General features: G+C 41.9%; 1 protein-coding gene across 2 annotated transcripts in view; it reads left to right on the top strand.

Moving 5' to 3' along the window:
- slc36a1 (solute carrier family 36 member 1) overlaps window positions 1-24,553 on the top strand; it is a 34,181-nt gene extending 9,628 nt beyond the window's left edge. The window contains exons 6-12 of one of the 2 annotated variants that reach the window (XM_083786039.1): window positions 223-312; window positions 1,544-1,628; window positions 2,268-2,495; window positions 5,381-5,479; window positions 5,950-6,116; window positions 8,385-8,554; window positions 24,151-24,553. In XM_083786039.1, the coding sequence (XP_083642165.1) occupies window positions 223-312; window positions 1,544-1,628; window positions 2,268-2,495; window positions 5,381-5,479; window positions 5,950-6,116; window positions 8,385-8,554; window positions 24,151-24,422 (1,111 nt within the window). In that variant the 3' untranslated portion in view covers window positions 24,423-24,553. Of the gene's footprint in view, window positions 1-222; window positions 313-1,543; window positions 1,629-2,267; window positions 2,496-5,380; window positions 5,484-5,949; window positions 6,117-8,384; window positions 8,555-24,150 lie in introns of both variants that reach the window. The other variant, XM_083786040.1, reaches the window with a different exon arrangement.
- The last annotated feature ends 1,729 nt before the right edge of the window (window positions 24,554-26,282 follow it).

The following is a 26,282-nucleotide window of genomic DNA, read 5'->3' as shown; positions in this document are numbered from 1 at the left end:
TAGCGTAACGGTCTGGGCACCGGACTGGTGATCCAGTCGCGGTGTGCCGCGGGTTCGACTCCCGAACCCGACACGGCCTTTACCGCATGTCATCCCCCCATCTCTCTCCCGTTTCCTGTCAGCCTACTATCTGTCCCTTAAAAAATCAATAAAAGGCGTAAGCCGCAAAAAAAAAAAAATATAATAATAATAATAATAATATGTTTTCCTGTTTTCCTTTAGATTGAATAAGCCCTTCCTGAACTACGGTGATGCAGTGCAGTATGGGATGGAGAACGTCTCATGGCTCAGGAGACACTCAAGATGGGGAAGGTAAGAAAAACAACAGAATGTAATCATATTTTCCCCATAGAGTACAGAAGTCCTGCCACTCGCTCATCCCCTGGGCCACGGAAGTAATTTCTCTATGGAAAACAACATTGGGTCATCTTATAATCGTCTCATATAAAAAAAATAAACAAATTGATAATGTTGGTGCTCTGAATAGTTTACAAATCACGAAAGTCAGTTACTCATATTTCATGCAGTCTGCTTCTGGAGAAAATGTAATTAATTCGGCAGAGTTCTCTCGCGTCGGTTGATGCGTCATATCCATATATGTCAAACCGCCAGGCACATTTGTTTATTTTCGGAACAGTTCTTATTTGACGATATGAAAAAATGCAAACCGGTTCAGATGTGAATTACGTCAGACTTTGGTACTCTATATGCCATGATATTAAACGTGTCTCTGGGAATTCAGAATGGGGGGGGGGGTGACCCAGGTAGGATGCCTAAAGACTTCGGTACTCTATTGCTATACTCTATGCAGAATTTAACCAACAGTGCTGTATGAAGAAATATAAACATAAAAGGACTCCCCTGTTGGCAAACAAGATATGTGGTTTCAAAAAAAAATCAGAAAAAGCAAAAAGTAAACATGAATATAAAATCCAACACAAACACAAGGAGAGGACCTACAATTTAGCAAAGTGGACCAATACCTTTTTAATACTGCTTTTTAGACTTTTATATGAATTTTGTTTTTTTTGCCGTTTATGAGCTTGTCCTATATTAGCACATTGTTCTCCCCTAGCTCTGGTCCATAGCGTTAGAGGGAGTTCTCCTTAACGCTATGGGACTTTCGATCCCTTGCACACAAACCACAGAGTGCACACTGTCTCGTCTTTAGTAAAAAATAAACGTTTGCTACTTTAATACCAAAACTGTTTTATGGAGTTGAAAGCCCCTTAGTGGGAACACGTCTCGAGAACACTCAGGCTTTGAGTGTTCCCACTAAGGAAAGTAGGCTTTCCATCATTGTTTTGGTTTGTAGCAAAAGTGTATTTTTTAGTTTTACTAAAGATGAGAGGCTGCACTACCATGGGTGTGAGGGAAAAGGATCACAAGTACCATAGCGTTAAGGAGAACTCCTTCAAACGCTATGGATCAGAGCTAGTTCTCCCCCACTTTCCAAAATTGTTCTACCTTTTTAATCTAGCAGTAATAACAAGATAATTAAAGGATGAAATAACATTTATTTTATATTCCCCGTCTTTCTCAGACGGATAGTGAACCTGTTCCTTATCATCACCCAGCTGGGCTTCTGCTGTGTCTACTTTGTGTTCCTCAGTGACAATGTCAAACAGGTCAGAAACACATTGGCAACACTCACAGTGGTCATTTTGCCCTTACTTCGTACGGGGGTGTTGTTTCCACCCATGGTCTGTTCCGTTTTCACTTGGTCTTATGATAATGTCTCACTGCTGAGGTAAATGGAATCAGTGGCACTGGGTTGTGTAATTCCACATTTTACCACTAGATGGTGTTATTCACTCAAGCTTGAGGGTTACTGTTATTATATGAACTCAACTCAAGCTTTATTGCAAATCACTCAGCTAAACAAGCACTAATAATAACCACAATGCTGACTGTGGTGTATAATGCTGCTGCTGTTTTCATATGCACACAAATGTTTATCTTATTATGTACTGTATTTCCCCCATGGTTGGTGTTATTGTTATGCTGCAAAACAAATTGCCTCACTGAGGACTTTTTTTAGTCAGGAGACTAGTTTAATGGTTTTTACTATCCATCTTGTGTTTTTCACTAAACAAAACTAAGATGCCAAATAAGTTTAGCTGAAAATGAAGTTTGAAAATAACCGATATCAAATACACAAATTCATACGGTAGATTAATACATTTTCCTTTTTTTACACAAAGTCTGCCACGTAACTCTTTATTTGTCAATAATTGGTCAAATCCTGGGGTTTTCCTTTTCCCCAGGTAGTGGAGGCGGCCAACGCGACCACAGTGAGTTGCCAGGTTAACAACACCAACCAGACACAGTTGGTGGTGCCCAGCTTCGACTCACGGCTCTACATGCTCTGCTTCCTGCCTGCGTTCATCCTGCTGGTCTTTACACCTAACCTCAAGTACCTGGCACCCCTCTCCCTCGTGGCCAACATCGCCATGAGCGCCAGCCTGGTTCTCATCTACTACTACTCACTCACGGTAGACACAATCATATCTATGAATGCATGTGCCCTGTGTATCTATTCTGGGGGTGTGCACTGTGCAGTGCCGACACTGCCGAGTGGCAATTTTATTGGACCAAAAAAAAAGTTTTGCGTTCACGATGTCCTAATCTCAAGTCTTTTTTTGTTTTTTTACTGAATGGGTTCCTAGATTGAGGATTTCCTAAGTAAATCTGATGACTGAGGCTGACGGAAAAGCTTTAAAGATGAATCATCTCCTCTCTTATTTCAATTAATTAAAATGAAGTCTAGAAGGGAGTAAACTTCTTGCCGTCATGGAGACGTGTTTACTTTGAATCCGCTAAAGTAAAGTGCGCAAATGAGCACAATTGACCCTTCTCAAGTGGCCCTTGCCACGGCATGGTTACTGTTGAGTCTGTTGCTAGGATGGCTAAATATCCTCTCTCGATCCACTATCTTTGAAAGGGGAGGATAGAAAGTTCTAGCCTGGTGAAACCACTCCCCCTGCTGGACAACATTTGCATTCTGCCAGCAGGGAGTGTCTGGGAACTCTCAGGCAGAGATGTACTCCGGTCCAATTCATATGCGGCTGTATGAGGCCGCTAGAGGCGGGATCAACGCAAGACTTATGACATACTGAAGTGCTGCCACAGCGCAAATGTAAACGCAACCTAACAAGACTACAAATCAAAATTATTATGAAGATATCAAATGTTTGTCCCGCTGCTTCCGGGTTCATTGTTTCTGCTTGAGAGATCCCAGATGCAGGCAGGAGGAGGGAACTGGTGAACTCAATACTGCCGCAATCTGGCGAAGTCAGGTTAAGAAAGTTCCTCCCTGCCGTCAAACCGTTACAACACACACAGCGGCTGTTATAGATGAGAGCATAAGTGTTGGCGACAGTTTTTTCTTGCTTCAAAACAGAACATATTTGATCGCACAACGTCTGACCATACATATTGTTTTGTATTCCCTGAGGTATCGTATAGTGCCAAAAAAGCAATTTCCAGCAGCAAACAAAAGCCATTATATATTCAGTAGTTGAGAGGAGAGAATGTGAGCAGAGTTGAACAGGGAGAATCCCACTCCACACATACAAGGCTCGGGCTGTTCTTACGCTCTTCTACTCTACCGCTTTGTATATATAGATTTCCCCCTGCTCCACTCGAAGAAAATACAAAATAAGCGGCATTGTGTTTTCCTGCAAACTTGCATTGGCAGCCTTTGCCTTTTGGACTCCCATTTCAGAACGGCACGAACACGTACCCTGAAATCACAGACAGACCACCACCACTATGTGCCTTTCAGCCCATGGACTGCGATGCCATGCGAGTGTTTATCCCCAACTAGACCTTACCTGAAATATTGTCTTTAGGAATAGTTCAGGTTGTGAGTGACAATGGTGAACAGGCAAGGCCACCGGCCAGGCTGACCATTATAAAGGAAAGGCAGAGGATTCTCTTTTCAGTTTTACTGGTAATTGGTGTGTGCTGTACATGAACACATAAAATAGAACTGTGTCAACCAAATAATAATGATAATCCTCTACAATAAACAAATCATAAATAGCAGTCTGCTCAATCTAATAATAACTTCAATAATAATAAATCATTCATATCATGAAATAATTCATATCTAAATGATTAATCAATAAATTAGTATGTAGACCTAATGCAGACAATGAAAGCATCAAGTTCAAGTATACAGACATAACCTATAATGAACAGTTTGAGCAGGCCAAACACACTACGTCTAAACATTTCACAGGGCATTCTCAAACAAAAGGGAAATATCCCATAGTACACAAATAAACTGGAGCAAACATTCGACACAAAGCACATGGGCAGTGCAGTGAGTCCATAATGGGTGATGATGGCAATGAACAGTTGATGTTCCACAGGCTTTCTGACTCACGTTTGTTCTTGGACCATACAGTTCAAGGGTGGAGAGAGAGATGGTGTTCTGGAGGTTGGTAGACAAGAAGCTGGTGTGGTGATCTAGCATGAATGAAGGAATGAGTGCAGCTAGTACTATTTGTAGCCTCCCACAAGTGTTTGTGCAGTGAGCAAGCTGCCAGCCACTCAGCCTTGATTGAACTGATTGGCAGTGAGTCTCTATGGGCCTTTTGACATTACTCGTTCTGAATATATGAACACCAAATTATGTACAGTGTGGTTAATGACGTAATAGATCACATTACTGATTTGGAGGGAATTCGTTTAAGTGAAAAAAGGGCTTCGTTAAGACCTCCGTAATATTATGGTCAATGCCTGTGTGAAAAGTCATAGCGATTGGTGCAGCCAGTGAGGGGCTATGACAGTGTTTCAGACATTCATTCAGACCGACAGACAGACATTGAGTGAATTATAGTATTATGATGATGATGATATTATAACTATGATATGATGATGAAGGCTATACAATCAGTCATTACAGATTACATGGAAATGACACAGAAATCTGTTCAGAATTACGGGTGGGATCTTATGAGACTGGGGACATGCATCATGCGCATATGTATTTTGTTGTTGTAATGTTCTATGTATTGGCCACAATGACTGATACATAGGTTAATATCTACTCTTGGGTCTCGATAGAGAATGAAATGCACAGAATGCATTGTGTATGCAATGCTTCTAATCTAATGCATGCAATTGGCAGACGCTAGCTCACTTTGAAAATAAAATGTCCAATTTGTCCATGTTTTTCTTCATTTCCAGAATTGCTTTATTTCACTCTGTCTGTGGGACTCAGGAGGAAACTAAACTAAAGCATTTGTGTCCTGCAAAGCAACGGAACCGAAGTCATTGTGGGTGTAGGTCTGGAGATCTGCATTTTAATGACTGCAGCTTTAACACATATTGGTTGTTGACATTTTTTCTTTCCACATGTACTTTCCAGAACATCCCATACCCTATTGACCTGCCAAAGGTTGGGAGAGCCAGGGACTACCCACTCTTTTTTGGAATGGCCATTTTTGCCTTTGAGGGGATTGGAGTGGTAGGTGACTTTAGCAAGACATTTAGCAAGAGTTAATTTATATACAGTTGGATAAAATACCTCTTGAACACAGAAAATAACAGAACCCAACATTTCAAATTAAATGGAAATATCAAAAAGCCTTATTCACTTTGTTCACACATGTAAACATGCAAATTAATAAACGGTAAAGGTCCTCTATTGATTCATAAGTACTCACTATGCTTGATGTAATGAATTGATAATTATAACCCACCTTAAAAAAAAGCAGTAAAATATAAAATTTTCTTCCCAATTTTCTTGTAGTACTTCTGTGTACCCCTATGGACACACGTCCCACCGTTAAAAAATGGTCATGGTCTAGCTCTAGTTATCCACATTTTGTGGCAGTGTTTACAGACACAATCTTTCATGCATTGCACATACTGCTGGGGAAAAAGTCCAAGCTGCATTTTGAATGTCATTATTGTGCATTTCCTTCTGCCTGTCAGGTCCTTCCGCTGGAGAACAAGATGGGGAAGCCACAGAGGTTCACTCTGGTCTTGTACCTCGGTATGGGACTCGTCACCATCCTCTACATCAGCCTGGGTACGGTCGGCTACGTATGCTTCGGAGAGCACATAAAGGGCAGCATCACACTCAATCTCCCCAATTGCTGGTGAGCTATTGCATTTAGATCAGCGGGAGAATTACTCCATAAACATTCGCTCAACTAGAGGCTGAGGACAATCGCACTAGCGTCCCAAGAGTTCAACATTTTAATCCCTATCCAAGTGGTTGAGATTTGGATTTTGGTTTCACTTTGATATCTGACCTGTGATCAAATATCTTTGAAAAAGTTTGGAACTCTTGAGCTCTGATTGGTAGGTGGAGATCTCCGATTAATACGTAAGCTCTGATTGGTAGGTGGAGATCTCCGATTAATACGTAAGCTCTGATTGGTAGGTGGACATCTCCGATTGTCTGGCAACGCAAGAGTAAATCAGAAGTGGTCAATCTGTGTTGTTTAGTAATCAAGTAGTTTGTATTAAATAATTCAGATTTCCACGTATGTAGACAATTTATTTTATTTTCTCATTTGTATCGTCCTCTGTTGTACCACTCTGTTCTGTTCAGTTATTTGTACTGTATTTGGTATTGGGTGGATTTGTGCTTTACAATTACTTGTTTTTTCAGTATGGCATTTTAGTATGGCAGTATGTACACTAATGTATGTAGGTCAACCAGACACTCAATGTTTACAATTGAACGTATTCTTGGAAATAGGGGCTGCAAAACTTCTACAAAGCGTATTATGAACTTAATCGCCCCTGGGAGTCAGATTAATTAAAAGCAAGTTTATTGTCTCTAATCCATTAGAGGTAACAAACAAACAGGTTAGTTTGTTCACTGAAGCAGCACTGTTGCAAAGAGATTGATGAGAGTAATGATATTTTGAGAGGAGAAATTAAGTTCTTCCTATCAACAACTGACATTACTGCTAGGATAAATTAAGTTCTTCCTAGGAGGAATTACATCACTTTTTCCATTCATGTGTATTGGGCTTTTAGTTTCAGATAGTCATAACTTCATTCTTCCTAGGAGAAATGAAGTTCTTCCTAGGAGAAATTAAGTTCTGCAGAGAGTGATAATAATACAATCTGTGGACATTGTTTCCCTGAAACAAATGTTTTCCTTAACTTTATTTGCAGAGACAATACTATCTTCGGCTTGCAGTCACTCTGGACCCGTAAAATGTATACATAACATTATAATTGTTTTTCCCTCTATTGCACTTTGGGATTATCAGGTTAGTGAGATTAAAGTTAGATTAAATCTTCCTGTTATTGCGACTTCAGGTAGCAGTTACTATGAAAACCGTGCAGGAAGCCTGTCACACTTCCTGTACTCTCTTTGCCTGTAGTGCTTGCATAGCTTCCTACGGGCCAACCATATAAAACATGCAGGAAGCTTGACACGCTCGAGCATGTCATGCTTCCGCTCTTCGGAGTAACCGAGTAACCGCATTAAACCAGGAAATCACGACTTTTGCTTATTCCGTCTAAATCTCTGTATATAAAATATAGCTAACTCGTCGAATCTCTTAGTTACATTAACAATTTTATATCTTATAAAATAGTTGGTTTGTGCCTAAGTATTAAGATTATAAAGATCGCGTTTGTCAATTCGACTGCCAGGGACTTCCCATTCAGACACACACACACACACACACACGTGGCCGATATTTGTTAAATGTTTCGGGGCATTTCATATCGCTGAGACAGTTTATTTATTTTTGGACCACAATGCTTATATGAGACAATTTAAAATGAAACTTTGGCCCTGGACCAGGGGATGAGCGAGTGACATCAGGACTTCGGTAGAGATTTCACCGTCTGTCCGCTCCGCTGTAGTGCTGACATAATGAAGTGACATTGTTCCTGTAGAGTGTCTCAGCCCTGAGGTCGATTTTCGCCTTGGCTTTAAGGCGTCTTAGTGGTTAGTTATGGTTGGCTATGCAGGAGTACAGTTTTGTGTGAGAGCGTTCCCCTGATTATTCAGGTGATTAGTGGAATAGATTGGCTGCTCAATGAGCTCAAAACACTCAAGTGCTGTAATTTCCAGACTCTCTGTTTGGGTGGAGGGGGGGGGGGGACAATTGATTTTCTTACATCTTTGTTTTGTCTTTTTCTTTTCTTTTTTTATAACCATAAAAGATGCCAGTCTGTGTAGACATCTCTGTCTTGTCTGTCTGACAGATCGGCTGGGACTGTCTGTGGCTGCATTTGATTATGCATATCTATTTGTTTTTTCTAGTCTGGCTTGTTGACTTTTTCTCAAATTAATAACTCTTTATCTTTCTGTCTCTCTTTGCTTCTCTCTTCCTTTCATTTCTTGCTTCCTTACTTTGTCCGCCTGTCTCTCTCTTCTTGTGTCTCTCTCACAGGATGTACCAGGTAGTGAAGTTACTGTACTGTTTAGGTATTTTCATCACCTTTGCCCTCCAGTTCTACGTGCCAGCGGAGATCCTCGTCCCACTGGCTTTGTCTCGTGTGTCCGAGCGCTGGGAGACAGCCGTAGACCTGCTCATCCGTACAGCTCTTGTCATATTTACCTGTAAGTACAGACTCAATGGAACGAGGTAGACTTGACTTGATTTGAATGTCTTTGTCAGCATTTATGTGTTCATTTTGAACCAAGAACCTAAGGTGACCTTCACACCAGAAAGCTTTACTGCGATTAAAACGAATCCTGCTTCACATTATCGGAAAGTGTGCTTCGTTTGACAGGTGTGAAGCATCATTCGAATCCTAATGCGCATCAAAGAACCGCATTCTACTCCGACCAAAAACGGGGGTTTCGCTTCGCTTCCAATCGCACTTGATTACGATTCTGTGCAGGTCTGAATGCAAGCCGCAGCAAATAAAGGAAATGAAGCAAACAATGTGGCGGGTGAGGAGCTAAACACAGTTGGAGACGGAGAAGGCATATTTTACGCAGCGCAAAGATGTCCCGTGAGTCTGTGAGTGTGTGTGCGTCCGTCTGTCTGTCTGTTACCAGCTAATCTCCGCACCGGTCAATGCCAAATTTTGCACACACACTCCCTGGATGCCAACGATGAACGAATTTTCCAGAACGGCCTGTTATAGTGCCACCAGGAGGCCGACTTTTGTAAAACACATTTTTTGATATTACTCGTTACACAGTATCTCTATAGTCATGTGTTCAAGACGGATCTGTCCGATATTTCATATTCCATCCTAATTGGCAAACATTGGCTTTCAAATTTTGCAGGATTGGCCCCTAATTATATTAAACAACGTCAAACTCACCAACATTGCAGCTGTAGGGAAAGCTTGAATTATCCTCTTTCAATCTGTAAAGTTTTTGTTTCATAAAAATCCACTGTAGACATGTTATGAGCTACTTCCTGTCAAGAAATTCCTTGCAGATGATTATTTTCTCAGTGTCAGAGTTTGGAAGCACTCGTTATCAGTAAAGCAACCTCCTGCTGCCTGCTGCATTATGTGCACATTCTAAACAGGTGGTACGCATGGGCCGTTGAGTGATAGTCAACAAGCACTTCCAAACTCCAGCACTTCACATCACATGCAAGGAATTTCTTGACAGGAAGTAGCTCATAAAATGTCTACGGTGGATTTTTATGAAACAAACACTTTATAGATTGAAAGAGGATAATTCAAGCTTTCCCTACAGCTGCACTATTGGTGATTTTGACGTTGTTTAATAAAATTAGATAGGACTTTAATGTTTGGATGAATCGGCTGTCTATGGGAAGTATCACCTAGTAGCACCTTGCTGGCAAGATGGCTGCAGTCTGAATATGGTCCATTGCCATCCAAGGCGGTAAGAAGAAATGCCACCCTTTTCGAATTGGCATATTATAGCGCCACTAGGAGGCCACAACCTGCCCTGCCCTGGTGGAGACCTTGGCTTTTGGCCATGCCGTTAATGTTGTAACAGTCCCCATAGGAAATCTGCCAATAGGATTTGACCGGTCACATGAAGGTGTCCTTGTTTTAAACGTGTCATAGTATAACGAGCAGCACAATGTGAGAGTCGGACTGGGTTGGGTCGCCTTCCTTCCATTTTAATGACTATGTCTGTGCTTTTACTCTTCTTTCATCCTGTTCCCCTGGGACATTAAAGTCCAAATCGAAATATTTTACAAAAGCCTTTATAGGACATTAGAGGGGAAGTATTTCTCAACTCATTTGCCATTCCTGGCTGCATACACATGCAGTACGTGCTCTGCATTAGCCATGCTAACACTATGACAATAGAACTGTCTGTTTTCAGTGGTGTACAATTATTAAATACATTTTGAGTACTAAACTTAAGTATAATTGGCCAGGGACCATATTTTACTCAATATAGTTGGTTGAAATGGGTTGAAAAGTTTTTATGAGATCGTCACAGTTTTTCTTTTTTTTACTTCTTCACTGCATTTCCAATCAGGCCTTACTGGGTCTCAGAGAACAGGCCGTTTTGGTTTCATTTTACGCTCTCAAGAGAGCAGAGCACATTATCAACAATATTATATTGATTCCAACTAGCCTGTGGTGTAGTCTACCATTATTCGCTAGATACATGGTATGCTGTGTCAAAGTTGGGAAAGTTTTGGGAAAAAAGTGTATACCGCCTGCTAATTTAATCCATTGACCACGCGCATTCGAGCAAGCATATGGGCTGATTCATACTCCTATTTTACCGCTGTTTCGGCGCTGTAGTGCCGAAATGATTTTGGCTCGTCAGAAATTTTCAGTAGCACCGAAGAGCCGACTTTAGGACAGTACCCCCCCCCGAACCTCAAATGACGTCTAATTGTAGGCTATACAGCGTCGTACCGACTTTTATTCGGCTACAGCACTGCAACCAGCAAACCCTAAGCACAAAACCACGTTTCTGACAACCTCTCATCATTATTGCATTGACGTTACATTAAGTCTTTAATGGCCTGGTAGCACTCAAACAACAGTATCAGTATCTTATCTTGAGGTATTTGTGAGAGTTTGACGATTATTATTTATTAGAATGCAATAATGTAATTTATATCAAGCATGGTACATCGGGGTGAATGAGACTTGCCAGTAGCAACTATGACAAAGCATGTCAACATCTATCTAATCTAAATATACTGTAAACTTTACAGTATAGTACACGTCGTACACACACAGAGACTTTACAGTGTAAAGTCTCTGTGTGTGTACGACGTGTCTTTAATCCACGTAACCCGAGAACCGTTCGCCCCACAGACTTCAAATCCGACACACGCGTTCCACCCCACCACAGACGGTGCAGTGCCCGGTGTCGAGTCGGTCGGACCCACGGTTGTCCAGAACTGCCACAAAAGCCCTCTGCCCGGGCTCTGTACAGAGACCCTATCCAGTGTCCATATATGGAGCTGCTGGCCTGTTCTGACATCATTCTGACGTCTGCATAAACTCCATATTTGGGCATGCCTGACAAAGAACTCCATATATGGGCATAAAAGGGACACATAAATAATAACTGGGTGGGGCATGCATTTCCAGTTGTCCAGAACCAGCACAAAAGCCTGGACCTGATCACCCCTATATCTGGCCTGTTCTGACATCACAACACGGACACCGCTCTAGTTAGATTAATGTTGAAAGTTCATATTGAAATAATAAGCTACCAATAGTGGCGCCCATAGCTGGATGCCTGGGAAGCGGAAGGTCCAAAGTACGATTCCTGGCCACGTCAACGTGTCGATGTGCCCCTGAGCAAAACGGTTAACCCCTCCCCCCGTGCTCACTTGAGAAGTACTCCGCTGGATGTAGTTGAAAAGTGAATTCCCCCCGTGGGGAAGAAATAGGTATATGTTATTTACATTATTAATATACCGGTCATTTAATTCACATGATCCCATGTCTGTTTGTTAAATGCAGGTCAGGTTAGTTCCAGTGTATGTGCTTGGTAGACCTCAAACCAAGCCATAAAGCCTGGTGTGAGATGAGACAATCCTTTTCTAAATTGGGAAGAAAAAAAAGCAGTAGATTAGTCTGTCCTTGATCTGGGAGAGAGCGGTGTGAAACCCAGGTCCAGATATACAGTACAGCTGGCAGGGAAGAGCTCTTGGAGAAATTAAATCCCTACGCTCAATCTGGGGCATTCACAAGGGAATCGTGTGTGTGTGTGTGTGTGTGTGTGCGTGCGCGTGTGTGTGGGCCTTAGAGTAATATATTAATAGAGACGTCACCAGATTTCTCCTCCCATCCACTTGCATTAAATTGCTCAAAAGCGCATGAGGTGATTTCACTGGCCGTTGACTATCATTGTCATTTGCGCGCGTTCACATATGAAACATAGCGTTCAAGTTTCATTGCCCCAATAACATGAACGTGTGCAATGATAGTCAACGGCCCAGCGCTGGCTCGAGCTGCAATACCAAATTCGGCCACTACGTCCATTTCGCCTCAGGGTTTCCTCTCGGTGACGTCTCTATTAATATATACTCTAAGGTGTGTGCTCGCACACTTTCTAAACTAAATAAAAGATTGTGGAAGTAGCAGCTCATAGATTGGCTATTTCCACTTTTTTATATTTTACACTTTTAAGTATAAAATTATTAAATATGTCTTAAGTTATTTGTCATAAAATGATGTGCCCTGTGCAAGTTTTGTTTACGAAAAAAGCCAAACAGAAATGCAGTTTTTGTATGTTCCAGTGTTCAATGCCAAAAGCGCAATAAATCGCAATTATTTGTGTGACAATTAATCGGCAAGTGAAATTTCATGATTGTGACAGGCAGCCAGCCTTAAGTATGTGTGTGTGTGTCCGTAGCTGTATGCATCTGTGACCGGTGTGTCTGTCTGTGACCGCTGTGTCTGTCTGTGACTGGTGTGTCTGTCTATGCACGAGTCTGTGACTGGTGTGTCTGTCTGTGCACGTGTCTGTCTGTGACCGCTGTGTCTGTCTGTGACTGGTGTGTCTGTCTATGCACGTGTCTGTGACTGGTGTGTCTGTCTGTGCACGTGTCTGTCTGTGACCGCTGTGTTTGTCTGTGACCGCTGTGTCTGTCTATGCATTTGTGTCTGTGACCGGTGTGTCTGTCTGTGCACGTGTCCAGATACAGTGTAGTGCATCCACATGTTAATATATGTATGTGTTCATCATCCAAAGGTGTGTATGGGGGTGTAGTTTTTAACATAATGGTGCTTGGCTGAGTTCATTGTGTGTGTGTGTGTGTGTGTGTGTGTGTGTGTGTGTGTGTGTGTGTGTGTGTGTGTGTGTGTGTGTGTGTGTGTGTGTGTGTGTGTGTGTGTGTGTGCGCACACGAGAGGTGTGCAGCAGTTATCACATGGCACCTGTTCCACTCTACCTCTCGAAGCAATCACTGTTCATGAAAACCCACTCCCGTTTGGAACGGGCTTGATTAACCTGCCACACTCTCGCCTTCACCCACTCCCCCTTTCCTTTCTCCCCCCTCAATATTAGATGGCAGCAGCAGACAATTCCTTTTATAGCCCAACCAGGCTATTTATAGCAACAATATTCTTCCTATTGATTTGTGTTCTACAAGAACTGCTGACATTGTTCCTTTCAAATTGCCTGTGGTTTTGGCTTGGTTATGGTGGTCCGGGTCACTGTAATGCTGTACACGTGGCACATGCACATACCAGTGCACTGGCACACATGCCGTTAAAGGTGTGCACAAGTCCATCAGAATGTTTTGATTGATTCATTGATTCAGGCCCCCTGAACGATTTAGTTGAATAGCCCTGTAGTAGTGGTTTCTCTTTATAACTATGAAATGGGCCTGAATGACTTTGATTGAAAAGTTTTTTAATAGAAATAGTTCCAATGGCTATCTAATGTAAGGTTGTAAGTATGCGTATCAGTGTTGCGAGGATGAGGGGGTACTTGGAAGAAGTTCTCCCCTCCAAGTTTGACAACCCCTGCTCTAGGGCAGTGCTTCCCAACCTTTTTTATGACCTGTGTAGTCTCCCAAAAACACTTTCTCGATTGCATTCAAAAGGTAATATTCAAACACTGGAAAACCACACTTTCCACGTAAACAAGAATGGGAAATTACTAAGTTACTGTACTGTATGTTTAATGAAACACAAAGACACTGCAAAATGAATACTCAGCATGTCTACATTTGACAAGTTGTGCTCCTGTCAGCATGTTGCATGTTTCATGACAGCAGCCAGAAATACGTTAATTAATGTACACTCATAATCAACTCATTTCAAATTCATGCACCATCCTATGTGTCCTGTGATTATGTACACACATTATGTAGTGTGCAGTCATATGACTAATATAAATCAGGTTTGACATTCTAGATTTTGCTGTGTAGGCAACAGCACTAAGGCTAAAGCCAGAAAGATAACACTTGCAAGTAAGCAAATGCGGACGCTTCAAGCTACGGAAGAACGATTTCACGCGTTGTTGCATTCTCGAATGTGTCACCTGAACACCATGAAGTAATGCAAGCATGACGTGCATTGCAGCAAGGCTTTCTGTTGCAGGCAACAACATCATGATATGTGTTCTCTTGTCCTCCATCTTTCATAATATAGCAGGCTATAGTTTCCAAAAATGTAACTTTACGTGGATTTATTAAATGCACCCGACCGGTGCATTGAGTATGTTCACTACACTAGGGATATATTATGTTAAGTGCCGCCTGGTCCAGGGGTGTAATTTGCCTTCACGAACTTGCATGAAGTACGCTTCAGGCTTAACACCTCCTCGGTTTAAGTTTAAGGAGTACTTTGATGAAGTTTGATTTAATCTGTCTATACGTAATAGTGTGACATGGCGAATTGTTGACCATCTTCTCTGTATCTTTTATCGTCTTTTATCTTGTACCTGCATTACGCACAATATTACAATACATGCACCAGCTGGTTTGTGTGAGCACTGTCAGAAAGGCTCTGGGAGCTTGGGCTGGTCCCGAAGCCATATATTAGGGTTCGAACGTTGGTGAAAAGTTTGAACGAACCTTTGACCCGCCGTTGTGTTTATTTGTTTGGTGACGTTGTGCCATTATGAGGGCAGCGTACTGTCAAGGCAGCCGCTCTGTGAACGGACCGAATCCGTTTACTTTCCCAGAGTATCCCTTACATGGTTATGGAAATAGTTGACCGTACAGAGATATTTCCATCATCATAGTCATCATTTGATAATGTTTACTGCTCGTTGTCTTCCAGTGTAGCCCTGTCAACACTTGCTAAGCTAAATAGTGCTAAGCTAAGTAGTGTAACTTGCAGTCTGTGCTAAATCCCCCTCAATAGCATGACCTCTTGTTAAATGAATCCCCATTCAGTTATTCCACCTCTGTATTCCTTCGATTGAATCTGCCGATTCAATCGAAAATTGTAATTAGGTTAGGAAGCCATGAAAAATATATTTGATTTATGTTTAGTTTAATGGCTTCACACTTTCCTTTCCTTTACTTTTTCTTTCGTTATGTCGGCATAATTTCCCCCCCCATCAGTCTTTATTACTTGTTATTGTAGCCTATAGAAAATTATGCAAATGATATTCCCTCCACTTTACAGGTTACTGAATGTGCATACTGATAAGTTAATAAAAGCAGGAATGCATACGGCATCGTGCCGTTCTGTGTCTCCAGGTCATTTGTTAGGAAGCCTCTGTAGTTGGTCTTCGAGCAGAGAGAGAGACAGAGACAGAGACACAGAGAGAGAGAGAGAGAGAGTGTATATATTATGTGTGTGTGCGCGCGCGTTGAAAGACAAGATGAGGAGTCACTGATGTGAGTCACTGATGTATGAATGAAGGAAGGAAGCAACGGAATTGGATCTGTGTGGAAGGTTGCCTCGAGGTTTCTGAATGGGAATACATGATGAGATTGTAGCAGAGACAACCCTTTGAGAAAGAGTACAGGGAAAGTCTGCCATGTTTGAATCCCAAGCGGATCTCAGCTTGTGACTTTGCTGAGAGAAAAGGCCGTATCTTGAGTGTTACGACTGTGTGTTAAACTGTCTTGTCTCTACAAGCACAACAGTGTGCGTTCATGGGGGGGAAAATGAACACTACCTTGGGTGACATCCCCTTGAGCAATGAGACATCACTCTCAGCCCTTCTTCATCACGCTTGGATGTTTCAGGGCCACAATGAGAGACGTTATCTAAATTCAGAGCAGTGTCTGAACCACCCGCACAATGGACACAAACAAAGAGAAGCTTTTTGTTTGTGGCACTTTAACTAAGTCTTCTTCTCCAAAATCTTTACATTTCTGTAGTTAGAACGAAGCATCAGCTTGCATTCATCTTTCGCTTGCTTTTGGAAAGAAAAAAAGAAAGAGGATTAATAGTTTGGCCACAACTAACACTTTTACGTTCCCCCCCCGAAATGCTTCCAGTTGCTTTGTCTCCTCATCCGCCTTTGTTTATCATTTTCAAATGACTTTCCTTTGATGGCCCTCCAATGGTAGCATGAAATGTGACAGTGAGTGTAACATTGACTGATGTTCCCAAATTCCCACTGTTCTCTATTCTGTTCTCTGTCTTAAGATGCATGGGAGGCGGACTTTGAAATTTAGGATATCAAAATGGAATTAGTAATCCTTATCTTTCCCTTTCGTTTGTCCCAGTTTTGAACTTTGAGTGGCCAGATAAGAGAAAGAATTGAATGTTGTCTTATGAGGAGACGTTTTCAACCTCATTTGTCTCCCTAACTCTTAATTCTGCTAGATTTATTTCGCCCCCTGTTTTTCTGTTGTAATGTCTTTTCAGAGCAAGCTCTTTTTTTAAAGACAAAAAACTTGCGGGCCGTGAACTGGAAGTAAAACGTAAAGTTAGCCGTGATCTTCATCTGAAATCTACATTTTGTAAGTCGTAAAGTTGTAAAAGTCACCCTAGGCAGTAAATGAGTTATAACAGTTCTGCTTTGCTTATTTCAAGCAAAGGACCAAATATAAATGTTATCATGAATTTCTAATGGTCTACACTGCACAGCATGTGATGTATGAATGATGTATGAATAACAACTGATCTAGGTTTTATATTTATCATTTGTTTTTAATTTTGTTATTTACTAATGCCAAATAAAAAAGTGGAACCACGTCAGACCTATTTCATACATACAGTAGCCTACAGAAAATGTTAAATGCTCACAATGGCTTGAAAAATGTGTGAAAACATGTGTTGAACACCTCAAATATATTGACATACATATCAATACATATTATTATAAAAAATATTTTTATAAAAAACATTTTGTAAAAAAGCACGTAGGATTTATGCCAAGCCGATCCTTTAACATTGTGCAGCGCCAGCGATGCGGCAACGCCTGGAAAATAGAACGGTGGCGTATCGGAGCGTCAGGCGAGGCGTGAACGCGCGTCGGACGCCGCCGGTGTGCGATAGGTTCATTGAAAATAACGGAGGCGGCTGTTTTGACACGCGGCGTTCACAGACGGTGTGTGAGGCCCTTTACAAACTATTCATGATTGCTGACCGTCACTCCATCAGTATTCACCACACGCAACGTGTTCTATAAAATTACCCTTAAGCTGCACTGGACCCCCAACTGTTTCAGTTATGGAACTGCTTGGTGGAATTTTTGCTGAAAGCTCCCAATTGTGTCTGCCTGCGTTTGTGGATACAAATAAAAACGTCTCAGTGGATGAATCGTTAGTGCGCCGAGCATATAATTACGACGTATCCCGTACGATGAAAAAGTAATAGTTTCCGGAAAATAATTGGATCCTTTTTATTAACCCGTTGCTGCCCCTGTTTGCTGTTTGTTTGTTTGTTTTCTCCACAATTTTAGACATACCGGTAGTCCCTATCACCACCAACCACTACTGTTGGTCTGGGGGGGGAGGGGTTAGATAGACAGACATTAGACAACCATGGGGTTGATTTAGGACTTCTATTTTACTTACTTCTATATTACTAATCTAATTACAGTATTATGATCTGGGGGCGTGTGGTATGTCATATTGCAATTTTGGGCATGTTAAGAAGCGCTTTTGACACCCCGCGGAGTGCGCAAAACGGCCTTGAATTAGTCATGGGTGTGTTTAAGGCGTGTTTGAGACGTACCCAATCAACATGTCCGTACTATTCTATTTACCAGACAGCTGATGTCACATACGGAATGCGCACTTTGGGGATCGTGGTATTACATTTCTTCAGGCTGGCACCATAGAAGACATGACATGACTTTGTCACATTTGGGTTAATTATTCCTATTGCACTGCATGCTATCACCTTTATGCCTCAAAAGAACAGACCCACCTATACCTTTCAGATCGGAATGGAACTGCGAGTAGATAGCAGCATATCTATATATATCTATATATATATATCTATATATATATAGAACCATGTACCATACAGCGAATGAAAGCAAGATTCCTAAGGAATATGGAGATTTTTACATTTAATAAAACGGTTGAGAAATGAGAGAACCATGAGTGTTTATAGGCTAATATCAACGTTTTTTTATGAAAGACAAACGGGCTGTGAACTTGAAGAGCTCAATCACCATCCCGACACGGAAGAAATATAGCCTAGTGCATGCATGTATATGCACTGTTGCACTTGCACACAGTAGCCTACACACGCTCTTTATTTGTTTCTATTGAAAAACACCAGTAAAATAACGTTTATTATATTTTATTTCATTCAAGTCACGACGAAGGAATGCGTTGAATGCGTGCTGCGTAATGCTGTGGCCCCGATGGTATATGGTCTTCGCTGAGTTCGCTCGTAGCATTTTATTGAAGAAGACTTGAATCGGGTGTGATACAGCATATGAAAGCAGACTTCCCACGGATTATGGAGATGTTTTTATTTATTTTTAAGGTTGAGAAATGAAAGAATTATGGCAGTTTCTAATCTCAATATTTTAACAAAGAAAAGACGCAAAACGAGGCTGTTGCCATGTCTCATAGAAACAAGTAAATAGGTCTATAAAAATAAGCGCATATAACAGGGGTCTGTAACCTATTTTAAATGAAGTGTCATGTTTTTATTTTCTAGATAGTGAGTCTGCCATATCCAGATTAATTTTAATGACACCACATTAAAATAAAAAAACATATTTTGATTGTCCACAAGTTCTTCCTTCTTTTTAAATATGTTCTTGCACATTGTTATAATGATCATTATATATATCCCCCTGCAGTCAGAGTTCATAGTTTTAATGAATGAATGTGATACATTGTGAGCTGGTATAGATCTGCTATTTTCTAAAGTAATCTTGGAAAAAAAAAAAATAATAATAATATTTTTTGGATTAGCCGTCCTTAGTTGGGCAAATGCATTCATCTGGGGATCCTTGACATGGGAATGTGCTGTGTGAGGATCACTGGTTTAAACAACATTAGGAGAAAAGCCCAAATAACCACTTTAGAAACAAGAAAAGCAACCACAAATAGTACAACTACCAATATTTACAAGCAACTTTACAGAAAAAGAAGCCGCTTATAATAAACAGACATGGCAACACTCTAGCAGCCTCACAGAGCCGCTCAAGTGTCAAATCAAACAGTGCTTTTTGCGTTTATGAGGTGGTCAGACCCACGTCTAATCGTTATGCGCTGAGTGTCTTTAGGTCAAGGGGCTTAATAGCAAATTGCGCAAAGCGAAAATAATTAACATATGGACACTCTCACAATGCTAAAATATTCAGCAACGCGGTAAGCCATAATGTGTGTGCGTTCAACACGGGCCAGTGCGTTCAACACGGGCCGATATGCCTTTCATAATACGAATGTGCGCAGAGCGAGGCCAATTTATGTATTTCCATTGGTAAAACGCACCTTCAAAATCTACCCACATGTCTCCTAATACACATGGAGCTTTCAGCTGCTTCTTTTCGCGTGACTTTGAGGAGTTTTACCTGGAGGGTGTAACACGTGCGGGTAACACACAATCCCTCCCAGTTCTGCTACCCACTGAACTGAATGTGGAGGAATTGAACCCCAGTCTCTGTGGCAGGGGGCAGAAAAAAAGAAAAAAAATAATAAGTTGTAATACAAACTGTAATCTACAATTTCAGTTTTAACCACTTAAGTCGTCATACAGTTAACGTGCCGTAGTTATATGTACCCCGGCGTAGTTATAGATTACTTGCCCTCCAGCCGACTCATCCGATTAAAGAGAATGTGTGGTTGGTGATCTCACAGTGGCCGGCTGGTGAAAACAGCATTCCTCTCACTTTGTGCTGGTTTTCAATATCAAATTACCCGCGAGCCATGGCAAATCGAATCTTCACTTCACGGCGAGCACCCCACCGTATGGCTGGAGACTCTGGAATTGATTGCTCTCGTATGGTATCTCTGGGGCCGAGGCAATTGATTTAATTTTCTTACAAAGAGTAGCTGTTGATTGAGGTCCTACAAGGAATATCCCCCCCCCCCCCACACACAACATTTACTCACTCTCTTACCCCATTTCTTTGCTAAGTGGAAGTTCTGTCTTCAAAGTTTTGTACAATCAATAGAGATAGAGGCTTATTGTGTGGGTGAATGAAGGTGGACTTTCACCATAACTAAACCACTTTAACCCTGGCATCTCAATTTTAGTCATGTCAATATCGCAGAAAATGTCATTAACAAAAATAAAGTTGAATATGTTTTGAAAACACCCGTAGAGCTGCTATTTTTTTTTAATAATTTAGACAATGTTTGTGGTCCAGTGATACAGTCCTTGTTTGATTGCAGTTACATTTCAGTATATGGTGGCGTAAAAAAGATCAGTTTGTCTTTTGGGGTACAACCACTCCACAAGACTCTCTGATCATTTGACATAAAGCTGTCACTCGGGTCTAGGTATCAGAAATGAAAGCCTGGCGGTATTGAAGACTACGGATGCATTCATAAATTCACTCTGAGGGCATGGAAGTGCGTCCTTGAGTGCTTTCTTCAGAACATTCAGTGCATTCTCAATCGGACATTCAGAGCAGCGTTCTCTGGTAGCTCACCAAATGATCAATGCATTTACGTCGTACTATGATACAAAACCATCACATTTGACACAGTACACACTGTCTTAGACAAATATATTAATGTCAGTACAAAGTTAAAAGTTGTTAAAGCTGCTATCCGGAACTTATTTTAAGACCGAATGTTAGGGACGGGGTTGGTATGGGGCCAGTCGGACCAACGGGACGAATAATGGGTTGTCGGAAACAGTGACATGGCAACCTCCTTACGCAGGATACCTGGTTTCAACCCAGGTTACAGGTATAGGGCATGAAACTTAGCGATTGCAACTTTTGCATACCCCTAATCACTGTATAGAAATCCCTCATTGATAGAAACATTTTTTTCCACCGTCATCATAAGGATGTTCATGTTTTCCATCTTGAAACTGTGGCTAACCAATTCTCAGCACTCTTCTGCCGCACTCCGTGGATTTCTGAACGCACCATATATCATCGTAAGTGTTGTCCATATTGGTGGGGGTGAAGAGAGACAAGCTGCAGTGATGTAGTGTGATGGGGCATTAACAGGAAGAGATGGACAGTGAGCAGGAAGAGAGAGGAACTGAATAAACACAAGAGGTAGAGGAGGTGTGTCTAATGCCACGCTAATGATGATGAAGACCACCACCGTTGAGTGAAATTTCATGCTCCGTTACCACCAGATTCTGTCCAAAACTGCTGTCAGGGAAATTGCAAATGAGTATTGTTGCATTAAAGATTAGATTTATATATTTGTCATTGACGGGTTAGCCCGGCGGTTTGAGAGACAGTCTCTGGCTTGGCTCCAGTGATGCCCAGCCATGGGCACTTCTCCGTGTCCTTGAGGAAAACCCTGGAGCTAAATTTATAACGGTGGTTTTCCAACATTTTGTGCACAAGGCACAACTAAAAGCCAAGTCAAAATCTCAAGGCACACCACATACATATCTGTGCAAAATAGCCACTTAACCCATTCTGACCTGAGATCAGATTCTAAAAATGTCTATTACATCCTGACAGTTTCATTATTAACCCATTCTGACCTGAGATCAGATTCTAAAAGTGTCTTCGATTTTTCAAAAATAGCAGACCTACAAGCTCGTATCGCGCCACTCGGTGGCGCGATATGAGCTTGTAGATCTGCTATTTTTCAATAGCTAAAGCATAACATGATGCCGACACCAAAATGGGTGCCCGGTCAGAATGGGTTAAAAAAAATCTGTAAATGTTTATTTGTATGTACTAATGGCAAATACTCCTCCACTGCATGATTCCCGTTTGAGCCTGCTTCCTTCCATGGTTTTCATCATTTCTATATTTAGTGATCCTTAATTCTGTTTTCTGTCCTCAAATTTTATTCTACATGCATTACATGAATAGTGTTTAGCTGACACAGTTCCTGCTGTGTACTGTATGTTGGGGTTCTGTGTTTTGCCTGAGGATGCTGTCCTGTCCTGCCCTGTCCTGATCAGTCACCTCGTACACTTTAGAGCGCACACCTGCCAAGACCAGCGCTTCACTTTGGGTATATCAAAGGCCCTTGACTCTATAAAATAACCACCACCGTCATCATAATCCAGGCTCCCTCCCATCTTCCGTTATCCTTCTGGTTCCTCTGAACCAGAGTTGGTCCAGTGTATTGAGCTCTCTGGAATACAGAGTGCCAGCAGGCTGATTGGAACAAAGCAGCAGGGTGTTCCTCCTCCCCGTTTTGTTTTCCGTAAGGCGGGAGGAGGCCATCCGCCCCAAATTAGTTTGCTGCGAGCGTTCCCACTTTGCCTTTTTTGAAGTTGCCCGATGATCCGCGCCGCCTCCTCAAGGGAGCGCCGCCACCCTTTTTGCCCTTTTTTAGCTTTGTACTTTACTCTCCCAAGTGCACCCCGCCTCATCCCCCTGGCTCCCCTGCCCCGCTCCGCTCCTCGGCTCCGTCTGTCTCGTTTGATTGGGAGGAAAGCCTCAAATGGGGTTTGAAGAACTGTCCCTGCGCAAAGAGTCGATTTTTATTATTTCTTTTTAAAGACAAGTGGCAGGTTTGTACTCCCTGGGAGCGTGCAACAGCAAGGTACTTCCAGCCCCAGTTCTAACATGAAAGCATGACCTTGCCGTCACCCCCCGAGGTTAATTTGAGAGACTGTGAACACGCAGCGCTCAGTGATTGATTATGGTTCAAAGAGGCTTTTTATCAGTCGCTGGTAACGTGTGTCCGACAATAAGGGAGAACAAGAGCAAACGACTTGTCTCGTTCACTCAGTGTAGAGAGGATGGCAAGTGACAGATTAATAGATAGGTGTGTGTGTGTGTGTGTGCAGGCTTGAGTGTGGGTACCCTTTGATTAGGTGACTTTCTGTAGCCTCAACGTGTATGAAATATTTATTTAGATTTAAAATCAACCACTGAGTGCATTGTGGGATGGAACACATTGGAACAATGTCTCTGGTGTGTGCTCTCTCCGTCCTGGCACAGTCCTGGTGCTGTTCCTCCATCACCACAGCAGTAGATGAAGATGCCTGTGGTCGCTGGTGGGCATCACATTGTTTTCCGTGGAGGCACATGAAGAACCGTTAGGCAAAACGAATAGCTGCCCATTATTTTCTTTCGACACACGGGCTCTCGCCTGTATCCGTTTCACTCCATTTTCCCTAACGTCCCTCTGTCCCTCTTCAAGTCTCATCAGTCTATTTCATTCCTTCTCATTTTCATCTGCTGTTCGTTCACTCTGATCCTCTTCAGATCATTCCTCCTTACCATTGGAATACATTATGTTCTCAGTTTTTCGGAATGATCCTCTGTCTCATTAACCTCCGTTGCCCTGTCCCCTAACATGTGTATTTTCAAGCATCTTTTCAGTAGGCCCAGGCCGTAGCGTAACGGTCTGGGCACCGGACTGGTGATCCAGTCGCGGTGTGCCGCGGGTTCGACTCCCGGACCCGACACGGCCTTTACTGCATGTCATCCCCCCATCTCTCTCCCGTTTCCCGTCAGCCTACTATCTGTCCCTTAAAAAATCAATAAAAGGCGTAAGCCGCAAAAAAAATATCTTAAAAGCATCTTTTCAGTAAAGGATAGCATAGACAATTAGACATGAGCAGTGCCAGGTGGGCCAGCAGTGCGTCCGTCCCCAAGGAGGATTTGTGTTTACTTTTTTCTGGTTTTCTCTCAGCCCCATCCCTCTTCCTTTCTCTCCTTCTGTTTCTCTGTCGCTCTCAGTCTGTAAATCACTGCATCTCACCTTTTCTCTCACTTCATCACGTCTCTTCTTTTTATGTCTCTCACAGGTGCCTTGGCCATTCTTATTCCAGAACTGGACCTGGTGATTTCATTGGTGGGCTCTGTCAGCAGCAGTTTCCTGGCACTCATCTTTCCGCCCGTCCTCCAGATTTTGACCTATCACACGGAAGGCCTGTCGCCATGGGTGATCATCAAGAACTCCATCATCAGCCTGGTGGGTCTGATAGGCTTTGTGACAGGAACCTACATAGCCATTGAGGAAATAATCCAACGCAATGGACACAAACATAGCGATGCCTTCACCTACATGATCCAGTAGCCCTTGATTTATACTTGGTTACGTGCCATACCGCGCACCGAAAATAGCAGATCTACCAGCAAAATGCATCGCGATGCAACTTGTGCTAGGTCTGCTATTTTCAGTTCACGACACCAGCACACCAGGTTAAGTGTAAATACTGAAGAGGAGGAGGGAGAGACCGGGGTGTGGTTTGACGGAGTTATTGGAGCTTGGAACTCAAAACTGCACATCCGATCCAATCGGAAACTGTTATTTATCCAAGGCTAGCTCAAGAAGTAGATAGATCCTCTATAGATGTCCTCTACTATTTACTGCTGTTGGCAACGTCATCCATTTATGACAGTGAATCGATTACAATTTATATCAGTTATGATGCTGTAAGGATTTGTGGTACTTAATGTTATCATTATTTGTGAGGACTATTGAATCATACCGTGGGTTAGGGTTAGGGTTACTGTATTTGAGCAGAGATACATTAATTACAGTTAATTCAGTCATATAATACTTCATTATCTATAATACTTACCGTGAAATAATTAAGTAAAATAAGTCGTTTTCGTAATGGACAGGATTTTAACTATTTAGATCACATGGAAATAATACCCATACCTTCCTCTTTTTACAGTGAGAATTGTTTTTGTGCTTCAATATTAGGATGTTTTAACTATATTTAACTACCTCACAAAGTAGTTTTGATTAAGTTTTTTACATGGTTCTCACACATCCTCTGTTATTTCAATGGAATACAAATGGAACCAAAGGGACTCTTCTAAGTCCATGTGCACAGCCCATTAGCCTCTGGCTCTGTGGCTGATACTGGGGTTGTAGAGACCTTGTGGGCCTTGTTTTGCAGAAACCCAGGCTATAGTTCTCACGTAGAGCTTTTCAAAATGAAGACTCCCCACTCTACCCTCCAGCCCTTGAAAAATCAGAACATTTTGGTGCACTTTGATTCATGCCAAGTGCATTGAATATGTAGGCTATATGCCTAGCACACATCCATTTAAGTAACTAAATTGAGAATCAATACAAATCATTTGATGACGAGCTTAAACAAAGCTTAAAACTGAAATGCAAAAAGGGAAATTTAAAGAGCAGTTCTGTACACATGGCTTTGCTCTTGTTTTGAATTTTTTTTGTTTTTTAAATTTGATGCGTTTGTATTTTTATTTATTTTACGTTTTAACGCAGGGGTGTCAAACATTTTATAGGGCAAGGGTTGGACTGGGAAACATTGCTTATTCATGTGGGCCAGACCATTTTGTCCACACAAGCACTCCTGCCTTATCGTGGCCAAAAAGCAATTGCGTTTCAGCTATAAGCCATCATCAGCATCACACTGACACTGTTTATTGTGAGAATAGGGCAACGTGTGTTGAGGGCAACCGAACCAAAGAGTTTCTTGAATTCCTTCTCGTGAAGAGTAACGAAACGAAACTCACTTCCCTACTATTTTTTTGTCCTTTGATCTTGTCCTGTAATCTTTCCCATGAGTGATACACAGAGAGCCTACTGTCATATTTTTGTCCTCGTGATCTTGTCCTGTAATCTTTCCCATGAGAGCGCTAAGAGGCGAAATGAACTGGCCTTGTTGAGGACCAGCACAGACTGGGGGTTGACCAGAGTCGCGCACAGTGGTTGGTCTATGTATATAGTTTAACAGAGAGATAACAGCGTGAGAGAGGCCCGACGGTGGCTATCGTACAGACACACAATAATTGGCAGTGAATATCATTTTCTTCCCAAACATATTCCCGCAGGCCGGATTGGATCTCTTCGTGGGTTGCCATATTGACACCCTTGTTTTAATGTATTCCTAAGTAGGTGATTCCTTTTTTATATTAATCAGAAATACTTTTTGAATTCTTAAATACCCCC

Source organism: Protomyctophum parallelum (genome assembly GCF_964188405.1).
Source record: "Protomyctophum parallelum genome assembly, chromosome: 16".
Taxonomy (NCBI): domain Eukaryota; kingdom Metazoa; phylum Chordata; class Actinopteri; order Myctophiformes; family Myctophidae; genus Protomyctophum; species Protomyctophum parallelum.
The sequence above is the reverse complement of the archived record's forward strand: the minus strand, read 5'-3'. Positions and strand labels throughout refer to the sequence as shown.